The sequence below is a fragment of the Petaurus breviceps genome, unplaced genomic scaffold, assembly GCF_028583685.1.
Source record: "Petaurus breviceps papuanus isolate PSGF00001 unplaced genomic scaffold, PetGlider_PUasm1.0 38, whole genome shotgun sequence".
Lineage (NCBI taxonomy): Eukaryota > Metazoa > Chordata > Mammalia > Diprotodontia > Petauridae > Petaurus > Petaurus breviceps.
This window is the reverse complement of record NW_027186304.1, coordinates 81,549,653-81,564,166: the sequence shown is the minus strand read 5'-3', so window position 1 is coordinate 81,564,166 and position 14,514 is coordinate 81,549,653. Positions and strand designations below refer to the sequence as shown.

The 14,514-nt window shown below is 36.6% G+C and overlaps 1 protein-coding gene across 14 annotated transcripts in view; it reads left to right on the top strand.

Annotated features, from left to right (window-relative positions):
* The window catches only part of NCOA2 (nuclear receptor coactivator 2), a 450,248-nt gene that overhangs the window by 378,832 nt on the left and 56,902 nt on the right, over positions 1 to 14,514 (top strand). For all 14 annotated transcript variants that reach the window (XM_069100096.1, XM_069100098.1, XM_069100100.1 and 11 more), the window contains 5 exons: positions 512 to 700; positions 2,125 to 2,226; positions 2,311 to 2,454; positions 6,871 to 7,018; positions 8,854 to 10,123. In XM_069100096.1, the coding sequence (XP_068956197.1) occupies positions 512 to 700; positions 2,125 to 2,226; positions 2,311 to 2,454; positions 6,871 to 7,018; positions 8,854 to 10,123 (1,853 nt within the window). The remainder of the gene's footprint in view (positions 1 to 511; positions 701 to 2,124; positions 2,227 to 2,310; positions 2,455 to 6,870; positions 7,019 to 8,853; positions 10,124 to 14,514) is intronic.

Genomic DNA, 14,514 nt, shown 5'->3' with positions numbered 1-14,514 from the left:
TTAATGTGAAGGTATTTGTAGAGGCTATATTTGATTGTTGGCGTTGCATGGCATGCCACCATAGTAGGGAGGAAAGGGAGGGGGAGAAAATTCAAAACTCAAGGGACTGTGGAACTGAATGTTGTAAATCAAAAGTAAATTAATTAATTAATTTTAAAAAAGAGAGAAAAAAGTGAGGGAAGACCAAGAGTCAGAGATACATGTCAGGAAGCTGTTCTAGGATTCTAGGCAAGAAGTGATGGAAACCTGTAATTATATGAAAGTTGGAATGGAGAATTAGAGAAGAACCCAAGAAAAATTGTGTGGCTTTCCACCACTTCCCCAAATATTTTAAAATATTAATCTTGATGAGAATAGAGGGAAGGTATTAGTATAGACATGCTGAAGGGCCTGTATGAGTTCACATTTAACATTTGTTTTACTAATTAAATAACTGAATATTTCTGAATCTAATGTTAAAATCTTTTAAAACATGAGTGTTTTGTTTGGCTTTGTTTTTTGGTCTTGCCAGTTAATGGGGGACCTTGGTCTAATGAAGCTCCTCGACGGAACAGCCATACCTTTAATTGTCGGATGCTAGTAAAACCTCTTACTGATTCTGAAGAAGAAAGTCATGATAGCCAAGAAGCACATCAGAAATATGAAACTATGCAGTGCTTTGCTGTTTCTCAACCAAAGTCCATCAAGGAAGAAGGGGAAGGTAGGGCAAAATGTTATAGGAAGCCTGTATTATGTATGTGTTTATGACACTGTATTTTTTCTACATCCCAATAATCTAAAGAAAATATATATGCTAAGAAAAATTTAAGAGGATTTTCTCATTTGCCTTTTCTTCTAGTCGCCTTTATATTACAGCACTAAAATGGAATTTTATTATGTAAAGTCTTTAAGATTATTTTTAATCACTTTTCACAAGTTGAAAAATTTGTTACTAATATTTTTACAGGTGAAACTTAAGTATAGATATATTATGTTTGAAAATGAAAAGATTTCCATTGGCAAGAAATAGGAAAGAATGGAAATTTACCTTCGTATTTATTTTACTTTAAAAATTAAATTATGTAGACTGACAGTTTCTTTTTATTTAATGTAATTGTAAATAATCACGACTTTTCCCTTATCTTAGTTACAAAAAAGCAACAAAACAACCAGTTTTTTATTGAGGTTTTAAACATAAACATTTCCTTGTTAAGACTCCCAAAGTAACAATTAATTCAACCATGTCACATAAGTTTTCTTAATTTTTTTGTGTTGTAGACCCCTTTGACAGTCTGGTGGAACCATGAACCCCTTCTCAGAATAATTTATTTAAATTTGTAAAATAAAATTTATAGGATTATAATAGAAACAAATTATATTTAAATACAACTGTCAGAATATTAAAGAAAAAAACAAGTTCACACACCCCAGGTTAAGCACTCCTGATTGAAGATTTATTACAGCATTGTAAATGTTACATAATTAGACTAATTTCTGATCAGTTATGGTCCATCACTTTATAGGGGGATAAAAGGAAATACATTATTTTCATTTCCCCAATTTAGAATACATACTGCAATGTAACTAACATAACCAAATGTTACAGACGGGTAAGAAAGGATGCTCTAGGTACCACTACAACTTTCATCAGATGGGCATTGTGAATCTACATTACATGGAAGTGTGTTTTTAATTTGTGTTTAATTATTCATTTCTAAAATAGTCGTATTTAGATCACTTGAAATTTTTCATGATTCATTAAAAAAAGCAGTATAAAATTTAATTTTCTGTCCTCCTTGAGACAAATGACATTGAGTACTTTCATTAACCAGTTAAAATAAGAAAAAACTCTTTTCTTAAAATTATTAATCCATGTGGCCATCCCAGCATTGATGAAAGGATTCAACAATAACACATTGCAGTTCCCACCCTGGACTGTCCCCTTTACTGCCTCCCAATCCTTTCAGTCAGGCCCTAAATGCTTCCTGCTTTTGAAGAGAAAAAAAAAATTAGATGAAAATGATATACTTTTTATCACTTTTTCCTTCAGTGATTTAGATAGTTTTATTTTCATTAGTGTATCTATCTTTATCTGTCTCACCAAAAAAATACTGATATGAGAAGCATGTATTTGTTTGATCCCAGATTTGCACTCCTGCTTGATTTGTGTGGCACGAAGAGTTCCTATGAAGGAAAGGCCAGTTCTTCCCTCATCGGAAAGCTTTACTACTCGCCAAGATCTCCAAGGTATGTAACTATCGTGCGTAGCTTTAGAACAGCTGTTTTCCTTCAGAGATTTGTATTGATGATACTTAATGTGTTTGTGTATAGGCAAGATCACTTCACTGGATACCAGCACTATGCGTGCAGCCATGAAACCAGGCTGGGAGGATCTGGTAAGAAGATGTATTCAGAAGTTCCATGCCCAGCATGAAGGAGAATCTGTATCATATGCCAAGAGGCATCATCATGAAGGTAAGCCTCTTTAAATCATATAGTTTTCTTCTTGAATTTATATATTATTTTAGTCAGATCACCAAGGAAAGAGAATTCCTTCACAAACAATGATTCCTAAAGTGGAATTCAGGGCTACTTCTGATCGTTCTCCATAATTTCTCTTTGGGCGAGGTCCTCAAAACAAAACCTATAAGCAAGAAATAAATTATCAGGTTATGGTTGATTACCAGTAGAGCAGAGTTTGGGAAGCAGGGGAGAAAAATTAGAAGCATGTTCTACAGGAAAGTTGAAGAGGAGGAAATGGTAACTCAATGTTGGGTCAAAGGATAGGAATCAGAGCAAACATGTTACAAAAATAAAGTCTGTTTCTGAATGCACCATGAGATAATCCAGAAATATAAAGTGAAACTTTTGTAAAATTGGGTAAAATGCCAAAAGGAAGCCAATAGCTGTGATTCCCCAGACTTAAACTCAAAACCTGCTTTAGTGGAGTTTCTTTACTAACAAAGAATATAGAAATACTTTTAGTCACTTCCATTTATCTCTCTGAGATTTCCACAGCATAATTAGTTTCATGTTATATATTTAATTTTATGAGATCAAAGTATAAGAGAGGCTTGGGGAATGGGAATAAACATTTCTTGAGCATCATCTATGTGCAAGGGCACTGTATTAAGTGCTTTACAAATAATATTTTATTTGATCCTCACAACAACTCTGTGAGTGAGGTAAGTGTTGTCATAATCCTCATTTTACAGTTAAGGAAACTGAGGCAAACAGAAGGTACATGACTTGCCCAGGGTCACACAGCTGGGAAATGTCTGAGGCTGGATTTGAACTCAGTCATCCCATCTCCAGGCTCAGTTTCCTATCACCAACATTCTTCTGGACATAGGGGTAACCATAAGTACCATCAAACTATGTATAATTTAAAAGATATTTAAGAAGATGGTTATCTGCTTACCCAGAGTATCTTAATAGTTTTACAAACCATAGTTTGTTTCCATTTAAAAATAAATTTACTCAATTATGTATGTCTTATATATGAGTAAAAAAAATGCAGGTTTTAAGATTAAAACCTTTTTTATTGAGTACGTTTATGTTTTAGGCTAAATGTAACCCACATCTCCATGAGGGGATAGTGAACTTCAAATAAACAACAACATACAGTTTTTCTTTGTTAGAATTTAAATAAAATCCTATATCCTCCTGTTTTTCCTTTCTTAGAAATTTGGTGTATTGGTAGCCTGAGTAGGTATGATTTGTCACAAAGAATCCTGGCACTCTCTAGTCGCTAGAATTTTGTCATTGTGCTTCACAATTTAAGTTTACAAACTCTTTCTTCAGCCTTGATAATTTACTTAAATTGAAGTTCTAGTAACTGTTGGGAATACTAGTATTCAGCATTTCATAAAAAGCCTTTTGACAGTTTAGAAAATCCCCTTAACTACTGGGCAGTCATATTTCTTTCATTGTGAATAGACAAGGATTAATGTAACACCAGCTTCAAGTTCCTCCTCTGCTGGACTCTGTGGCTCCTTTCATTTCAAAGATAACACTGATTTGACTGCATGGTTTTTCTCTTTAACGAAACTCCATATGAAAAAATAAAGATTAGATTATTTTCTTTTCAAAAATGATTTAATAGAGTGCCTCCTTTAAATGTGGAACTCCTGAACTTCAATATATGCTTAAAAATAGTATCCATTTAGCAAAAATGTTTGGAAGAGAAAAATATTGGAGACACTATCTAGTTTAATAAAAGGTAGTTAGAAATAAGGATAAGAATATCTGGAATTACGGAGCTTAATGAGAAAATGTTATTTCGGTTATAAAAATTATACTTATGATGTAAGTAGAATTTTGAGAATATAGCTATCATATAGGGACTTGAAATGACTGGTTACAGTGAATGTCAATGGTAACCACTGTTTCTCTCTGGAACAACACTGAGGGACTTCTCCTCCCAGCTTGATTTTTTTTTCTTTTTTTCTAATTAAAGAGGCCATCCTTTGACTCACTTATTCATAGAATGGGTGTTACCCCACTCTAAGTGAGTAAGTGAAAAGGCTTAGCCTAAAAGGGCCAAGGTCTCCCACTGCATTCTGGGTCATCTCCAGTCATCCTGATGAATATCTGGTCACTGGATCTAGATGGCTCTGGAGGAGAATGTGAGGTTGCTGACTTTGCACAGCCCTCCCTCACTCAAATCAAAGTCACCTGCAAGTCATCATTTCCCTGATGCCATGGTCCTCTTCAAAAATGAAGGACAAACACAACATTTTAAGTAGGATATATTCATAAAACAAAATAACTCAGTTATGCTCTCTTAAAATAAGATCTCTTTCATAGGATATGGGAGCAACTTTTAGGACAGTACGTAAATAACTTCACACAATAACTTAGGACCAAATGTGTAGTCCCTAAATACCATATTCAGTTTAAACTATTGGAGAAATTTAGTTAAGACAATTGCCCAGAGTAGAATTTTGTATTGGCTGAGGCAGGACTCAAACTCAAATCTTCCTAATTCCAAGTCACTGCTGACAAAATGGGAAATCAAAGCTATATTTCTAAAGTCCTTGAACTTTACGTGTAGGTCCTAAGTACTTTACAAATGCTACAGCTTTTACTTCCCATTTTGTCACTTGTGACTTGGAATTAGGAAAACTTGAATTTGAATCATGCCTCAGATACTTATTAGCTGGTGTGACCCAGGGCAAGACACTTAACTTCTGAGCCTCAATTTCCTCATCAGTAAAAATGAGAGTTGGAACCAGATGGTCTTAGATCTCTTTCTATTATCCTATGAGAATATTGTTGTTTTGTAAACATGCTTGGTTTTCTCTTTCTGTTCAACGCTTGACCCATGTAATCTGAACTAGATGATAAAAATGTGTGAAAAAATAAGACCAGTCTCTGAAAAATAACAAAAGATTAGATGGTAAAAGATAGGCCGTATTCTGGATTAAAATAGACTTTTTTCTTTAGCTCTCATAGTTAAAAAAGCAAAAACTTGGAGAAGTCAATCCTAAAATTATTTTGAAAAAGCTTATTATAAGCAGAGGTTTTTAAAAAACATATATTTATCATGATGGTAAAAGCACTAGATCAAGAGTTCAAAGGAAAAAATAAATATTCATGTACCATGATAGTTTTTCCTCATTTTTAATAGCTTTCTTGTTATATTTACTCTTTTCTTCTGAAGAGGTTCTTCTATTTAATTTTTTACTTCCTCATCTTCTCACTACAAAATAATACTCTTTAGCATGGGCAAAAATAGGGGCTGGTATGAATTAAAAGGACTTGCTATTAATTAATCAACAAACACAAGTGCCAACTATATGCCAGAAACTGGGGAAGGAAATGGCTATTCCAGTATCTAGCCAAGAAGACCCCAAATGGGGTCTTGAAGAGTCACCAGGAGCTATTCTAGAAGCTGGAGAATAATCAAGATAAAAGTGTTTTGTTTTTTAAATCCCTGCCCTTAAAGAATACCAACCATACCTAATTCCACTCATTTTAAAGACTGATAGATTACTATTTGTCTTGGGAGGCAAAGGCCAAAAGAAGAAAAATAAGGGACTGGAAAATACTTTCTGACATAGTCATGGATCAAAATTGTGAAACTTTAGATTTTTCAAGAGGGAAAGTTAATGGGAAAATTGTTTTGTTTTATGTTTAGACCTAAGGATATTTTTAGTCAAACTTGAGGAGGCTGGTGCCCATATACCTGGTACCTCAGAAGCTGGGCCTAGGGGCTCTTTTGTCTTCTGAGCTTCTGTGGGCTGGGCCTTTTAAGTGTCATTGATATAGTCTTGCCCTTCAGGGATTGAGTGGCGGAGGATCTGTGAGAACAGGTTTTGTGAGGAGGGGCAAACTGTCCCTCAAAGGTTCTATGCTGATCAGTGGAGGGATTGGGCCTGTGAGTAGCCCCTGCGCATCTATCCTGGGTAAGATAGGGAGACCTAGATTTTTTAAAATAACAATAATGAATAAGATTTTGTAGGAAAAAAGTGATTATACGTTCTTTTAAAACAGACTTATTTTACCATGTAGGGCAGCTAAAATTATTTCATTTTCTTTGTTCTACTTAAAATGTAAGACACTGTTATTTGTTAACAGACTAGATACAAAGCAAATTTCCTTTTTAAAATTTTATTTTAAGTAGCACTTTTTATAGCATTTTGTATTCAGTATAAATATATATAGTACTTTTTATCGCATAGTTTCAAACTCAAATTTTAAAATCTTCATATTGATCATTAAGTAATTATTAGTGACCTTTGTACCAGGCACTGTGCTAGGTGCTGGCAACCTAGAAAATATAAGGACTGAAAGATTCCCTACTCACGATGAGTATGTTAATGTCACATATGTATTGTTTTCTTTTCGTTTTCTAAATCTACTTCTTGTTTGCTTGCCTGCTTACAGTGCTGAGACAAGGACTGGCATTCAGTCAGGTCTACCGTTTTTCCTTGTCTGATGGCACTCTCGTTGCTGCCCAAACGAAGAGCAAGCTCATTCGTTCCCAGACTACTAATGAACCTCAGCTTGTAATATCCTTGCATATGCTTCACAGGTAATCTTTGTTCTAAGAATTGCCATTCCTTCCCAAGTTAATAAGAGGTGTTGCACAGAGAAAGTCATCTTAGTGCTTGTCTAGTTTAGTAGACACATCTGCTGATCAGCACCAAAGCATAACAAAGTAAAATTCGATTGTTAAGATATCTAATTTATATCAGGAATATCTTTCCATATTTGCTAAGTGTCATGGATTTCTTTTTGCCTTAAAGTCTTCAATTAAATTTCAAGATTTGTTTTTGTATTTGTCTTCTTAATTTTATATTTTACTAAGATGTTGAATATTTTTCATCCACTTCAGCAAAGGAGTACCATACTGTTGAAATTAGGGCGCTTTTGAAGTTCTAAAGTGTTTTTTTAATCCACCTGAAGAAACTTGACCCATAGAAATTGACTTTGCTCTGACATGAGTACCCATTAAATTAGAGAACAAAATTTCTCTAATTCATAGTTGGATAATAGGCAAAGCAGTATATTGAAACAGACAATGTTGGTACTGCTTTCTATATGCTCGCACCAACAAATTCCCAATTAATATTCATAGAAAGGACCTTCTAAAGGAATTTCATGGCATTGGCCCTTAACCCCAAGGGATTACAAACCTTTCATAGTCTATAGTGAGTCAGAAGAATGAACCTTATTACAACTCTTTTAGAAACAAAACCATTACTCAAATTCCAGCTTATTTAGATTTCTTTGTGTGTGTTAGAGAGCTTTTTGGGAAGTTATGAGAAGGTACATAATATAGCTATAATTAAAGGGTCCTGCTCTAACACTTTTCTCAATTATTTGTGTTTTATTTAGGAAAAACTAGTATCAGGAAATCCTCTTTGCCAGCTAACAATAAATCCAATGTAAAACTGAAAACATCTAAAAGTAATTACAGATGTGCCAAATTGCACCCACCTAAACGAAAGCTACTGTTTGACAATTTGTGAAATGTGTTTTATTTGGCTTGGTGAACACATTTGGTAACTCAAGAGGGTCTGCCAAAGCTTTAAATAAAAGCTCTGGAGCTTGAGAAACCATCTAACTTAGAAAACCTGCTTGTGAGACGAGTTGGGGAGGATTGAAGGCTGTCTAAGGCAGTGGGGAAAACTCGCAAAATGAACTGTTCCTTTGTGAAGCGCACTTTCCATGTTGTCTGTCTGTTGCACTCAAGCTTTGACTTGTACAGGGGAAAAATGTTCAGAATTAGGTTATTGACTAGATAGTCTCATTCTCAACATGTTTTCAGTAGCTTTCTTGGCTTTAGCACTTGGAAGGGTTTGATTTTCTGCCAGCTCAGGGCCAAGGTTTTTTTGTTGTTGTTTTTGAAATTTGCCTTTTGCCATGAGCCTAATGGTCAAACACCAGAGAAATCTCTAATGGATTTCTCTTCTGAGGAATTAGAATTTCTGATGAATAACTGGGTATAGTTGTACTGTAAAATGTATACTTGTTTTGGTCACTTTTAAATTATTGATGATAACATCCTGTTTAATGGGAGAAATGTAGAATGTAAATGTGTAAACTTTTGACTATTTTATATAATGTCTGCAATTTAAAACAGATGATTGTTTCATTCTCTCCCTATTCCCTTCAAGGTCTTAAAACGCAGACGTATTAATTAGTTCTACTGAAAAACATAACTATTGGTCCCAAATTCTACATGTTTACTCATGTTAATAATTGTTAGGTGGCTTTCATCAAAAGCATTATCTTGTCTTTTAAGTGTTAGCCTATTCTTTTAAAAGAAAAAAAATCCCACATTTTAAAACATTATTATTAATAATCTGCTAGATAATTTTTTTCCCTTTTAACTAATATGTTGTATCTTTGTTCATTATACAGAGAACAGAACGTGTGTGTAATGAATCAGGATCTGACTGGACAAGCTATGGGGAAGCCATTGAACCCAATTAGCTCTAGCAGCCCTGCCCATCAGGCCATGTGCAGTGGGAACCCAGGTCAGGACATGACCATCAGTAGCAATATAAATTTTGCCATAAATGGCCCAAAGGAACAAATGGGCATGCCGGTGGGCAGGTTTGGTGGTTCAGGGGGAATGAACCATGTGTCAAGCATGCAGGCATCGACTCCTCAGGGTAGTAACTATGCACTCAAAATGAATAGTCCCTCACAAAGCAGCCCTGGCATGAATCCAGGACAGCCAAACTCTATGCTTTCACCACGGCATCGTATGAGCCCTGGAGTGGCAGGAAGTCCTCGAATCCCACCCAGTCAGTTTTCCCCAGCAGGAAGCTTACATTCACCTGTGGGCGTTTGCAGCAGCACAGGAAATAGCCATAGTTATACCAACAGTTCCCTAAATGCACTACAAGCCCTTAGTGAGGGGCATGGAGTCTCTTTAGGGTCATCGTTGGCTTCACCTGACCTAAAAATGGGTAATTTGCAGAATTCCCCTGTGAATATGAATCCTCCTTCACTAAGTAAGATGGGAAGCCTGGACTCTAAAGATTGTTTTGGACTTTATGGGGAACCATCTGAAGGTACAACTGGACAAGCAGAGAGCAGCTGCCATTCTGGAGAACAGAAAGAAAATAGTGATACCAACATCCCCCAGGTTGTCAGTGGTGAAAGGCCTGATGGACAGAACAGACTCCATGACAGCAAAGGACAAACAAAGCTCTTGCAGCTCTTGACCACCAAGTCTGATCAAATGGAGCCTTCACCTCTGTCAGGCTCCATAGGAGATACTAATAAGGACTCCACAGGTGGCTTGGCTGGTTCTGTATCAACACATGGAACCTCACTCAAGGAGAAGCATAAAATTTTGCACAGACTTTTGCAGGACAGCAGTTCTCCTGTGGACTTAGCAAAGCTTACAGCGGAAGCCACAGGTAAAGAGCTGAACCAGGAGTCCAGCAGCACAGGTCCTGGTTCAGAAGTGACTATCAAACAGGAACCAGTGAGCCCCAAGAAGAAAGAGAATGCACTACTTCGCTATTTGCTAGACAAAGATGATACTAAAGATATTGGTTTACCAGAGATAACCCCAAAACTCGAACGACTGGACAGTAAAACAGATCCTGCCAGTAGCACAAAATTGATAGCTATGAAAACAGAGAAAGAGGAGATGACTTTTGAGCCTAATGAACAGGTAAGCTTTTCAAAGAAGACTTTTTAATATTTGGCCTAAATGTTATGATTCTGTTTTAAGATGTTCCTTCTACAGTGATGATGCAAATGGCATTTGGGTGAGTAATTATTAAGGCTGGCCTTTTCACCCATCTGATCTTGATGGCATAAGAAACAGCTAGCACAAAAGTATAGAGATGGGACCCTCACGGGGTATTGTGTATGAGACAAAACACGAAAGCCAAAATGGCAAGATTAGTGAGCACTCCTAGGGGAGACTGTTATGTTAGAATACTGGAAAGATAGGACGAGGCCAGGTTACACAGGGCTTTAAATGCCAAAAACCTAGAGTGCCACTAGAGTTGATTTGGAAAAAGGGAATGTAAGTGCAACAAGACCAGACCTTCCTTTGGGGAAAACCACTTTGGCAGATGTGTGAAGGATAAATAGAGGAAAGGAGATGAGTTAGGAGGCTGTTACAATACCACGGATGATAGATCATTAGGCCATAAACTAGAATGGTAGCTGTGTGATTAGAGAGAAAGAGAACTTTGTAAAATCAAAACATTGTTGACATGGAAATAGTGAGATTTGGCAAACTGATTGGATGTGTACAATGACTAAGAATGAAGCAATGAGGATAACACAGAGATCGGCAGCTAGGAGGATGGTGGTACCTTTAGTGGTAATAGGCAAGCTTAGAAGAGGAATGAATGGGGGAAAGTTAGGATTGATAGTGAACTGGGCTGGAGACATTTTGAGTTTGTCATACCTTTGAGACAAACCTTTGGAAATATGCATTTTTGGTGATGCAGGATAGGAGCCCTGGAAAAAAAGATTAGAAATGGATCTGTCATCTGAATATACAGAATCATGTCTGTAGGAATGATAATTGAATGTGTGGGACTTAATGAGATCACCAACTATAAAAATATATTTTAAAAAAGAGAAGAGGGTCCTGGAAAGAACCTTAGGGGGCACCAGTAGTTAAGAGGCATGATATGGATAATGCTCCATCAGAAGAGTCTTGAGAAGAAATGCTCATAAAGATAGGAGGAGAACCAAGGGAGAAAAGTGTCATGAAAACTCAGAAGAGAGGGGAAGAGTCAGCAGTGTTAAATGATGCCGAATGAGTATTGAGAAAAGTCCTATAAATTTGACAGTTACAAGATCATTGGGGACTAGGAGAGAACAAGGTCAGTTGAGTGATAAATTTGGAAGCCAAACTGATGGGGGGGGGGGGGTTCCAGAATTTATTTATTTTTAGTTTTCAACATTCATTTCCACAAGATTTTGAGTTCCACATTTTCTCCCAGTATGGCAAGCATACTGATTACTCCTTCCCCTAGTCTTCCCTCTCATAAATCCCCGCCCTATCTTTCCTCTACCCCTTACTTCCTTTAGGGCAAGATGGATTTCTATACCCCATTGCCTATGTATCTTATTTCCTGGTTGCATGTGAAAATAATTTTTTAACATTTGTCTTTAAAACTTTGAGTTCCAGATTCTCTCTCTTCTTACCTCCTCACCCACCCCCACTGGGAAGACAAGCTATTCAATGTAGGTTATACATGTGTAGTTATGCAAAACACTTCAATAGTAGTCATGTTGTAAAAGACTAACTATATTTCCCTCCAGCCTATCCTGTCCCCCATTTATTCTATTTTCTCCTTTGACCCTGTTCTTTTCAAAAGTGTTTACTTTGACTACTCCTTCCTCCAATCTGCCCTCTCTTCTATTCATCACCCCCCTCTTATTCCCTTACCCTCGAATTTCCTGTAGGGTAAGATGCCTAATTGAGTGTGAAAGATGTGGATTGTTGACAGCTTTTTAAAGGAATTGGGCTGAGAGAAGAGAGGTATGGGATGATATTTGGTAAGGAAGGTATATTTAGGTTGGGGGAGACAATTCTGTTTATAGGCAGCAGGGAAGGAAAGATAGGGAGAGGTTGAAGCCCACAGAGAAGGAATGACATTGGACACAGTGTAGTGGAGAATCAGAAGGTGATCAAGGGTACATATTAAAGATGTCAGCCTTTGTGAGAAAGCTACCTCATATATAAATAAAGGAGAAAGAGAGTAGGAGGTTGACGTATAAAAAGGTTGTGTTATGAAAAGGAGGTGAAAATGAACTCATGGCCAATGGCCCCAGTGTCCTCAGTAAAATACAAGGCAAACTTCAACTAAAAGGCCAGGGGAAGAGGATGTGTCTTTGGAGGCATGAGGAGCAAAGAGAAGATTTGGAGCAGCCATTGTCCTAAGTTGGGAAGAAGTTGTTGCATTGCTGAAGCTTATTTCTTAACATCAGTTATGATAAACTTTTAAAAACAATGAGTTGTTTAATTAGAGAATTATATACTAAGGCTACCTATAAATTATTGGTACGATACATTTACTGCAAAATTAAATGAGAGGATTTGATTAGCTGTTTTATGATGTTGAAAGCTGTAATCTCTGGAAAGGTAGCCAAAGTGATGCCATTCAGAATCGTCTTCCTGCGGCGCTCTGAGAGGATAATGACACCACAGGAAAAAGTAAACCATGTAATGTTTTTCTTTATTTAAAAAAAAAAAAATAGGTTAGCACTACAATAATGACCTTGGCACAGGGCATTTCCTGGGGAATTAATGACTGGCTGGGATTAATGATCCAAGACTTCACCCTGTACCACCAGCTCTCCCTGCTGGTCATTAATCCCTGTAAATTGCCCCTTACTTCAAATGCTCCTGAAGTCCTGATTGGTTAGGAAATTGTACAGTGGTGTGTAGCTATTTTATAACATAACTGCCCTACTACGTAAATGTTTTCACTAATTTGTTTTTAGAATTTCCTTAGCATGAGCGTATTTCAGTCTTTTTACGTATAGAGAAGAGAATATAAGCATCATAGCCTGAATATAACCTTAAATCACTGCCCCAGGGTTTCATAACTCTGCTTTGTCAGCAGAATCTAAGCCATAGGCAGTTCTCAGATTGAAAGCAATAATCATGGAAGCAAAGGCCAAACATGCTATTAGAGCTTTGCACCATCCCACAGTTCTAAGCACTCACGGTAAAGCATTTTCTTAAGGTTTTCTTATTTCTTTCACTCTGTTAAGTCTTGACAGCTGCTGCCTTTCCTAAGGGGTAACTATAGTTTTTCAGTCCTTCATACCTTTCAGGAGAGAAACTGAGCCAAATTATACTAATTTCTTCAGTCATTACTCTTTGAAATTAGATATTAATGCAGTTTTCTATACAGCTAGTATTCTGAATGCCTTAAATATAGCTGGATTAGAAACAGTGATTGAGAGTCACACTCTCAGTGGAAAGTTAATAGTGAGAATTAACAGAATAACGGATGAACTAAAGTACAAAACCATATTGCTAAAAATGACTTTTCAGTCTATTGAGCTTCAGGGCAGCTAGGTGGCACAGTGAATAAAGCACCGGCTCTGGAGTCGGGAGGACCTGAGTTCAAATCCAGCCTCAGCACTTGACACACTAGCTATGTGACTTTGGACAAGCCACTTAACCCCAATTGCCCTCCAAAAAGCAAAAAAAAAAAATCTATTGAGGTTCACCTTCACTAGAATGTATTGGAGAGTAAGACTGTCATGATTTACAAGGCCTATGGCAATATGATCCCTCCTTTCAGAGATTTTATTTTTACATTGAGGCCAGTGGTCCATCCCAATAATGTTTATTATGTTTAAACATTTAAATATATAATTACTCTAAGTTTCAGACAAGAAACTAAAGTTTTCTCAGTTGAGGGGGGAAAAGGGAAAATTTTTAAATGTCTTAAAGATGCATGTAGCTTCTAATTTTATATTTCTAATTATATTACATATAATCATTTCTAATTTTTCAAGAAGGACTGATATGTAAAGATTCCATTTGTCACAATCATTAAATGAAATAACATCATTATCACCACATACCTGATATGTGGAGTTGGGCTGGATATAGTCTATACCACAGCCATGTTTTTCTTAATGAAAACCAGCTTCTTGCTTCATGCCTATATCCTGTTTCAAATTCTTTGGGCATACTACTTAAAAACAATCTTAACATTTAAAACATAGTAATTTGGAAGAAAATTTACCTGCCAGAAATGACTAAACTTAGGTAGAAGTTAGGCTTTAATTGAGTGGATGAATGAATGAATGATAAAGTGTTTATTAAGCACTTAACATCTACTGGGCAATATGCTCAATACTGGGGTGGATGCAGATATACCGAGCATAAAGCGTTCCTGCCCACACCAATTTTACATTCTAAAGGGAGAAGACAATATGGACGCAGAGGTTAAAGATGATGACGAGAGCACAGGCAGCATGGGGGTGGTAATGGCCTCAGCACTGTTGTGGAGGCCTTGTTCGAGGGAGTTTAGGACAAAAGTTCTATCAGATTAAGACTGTAGGTCTTTTTCT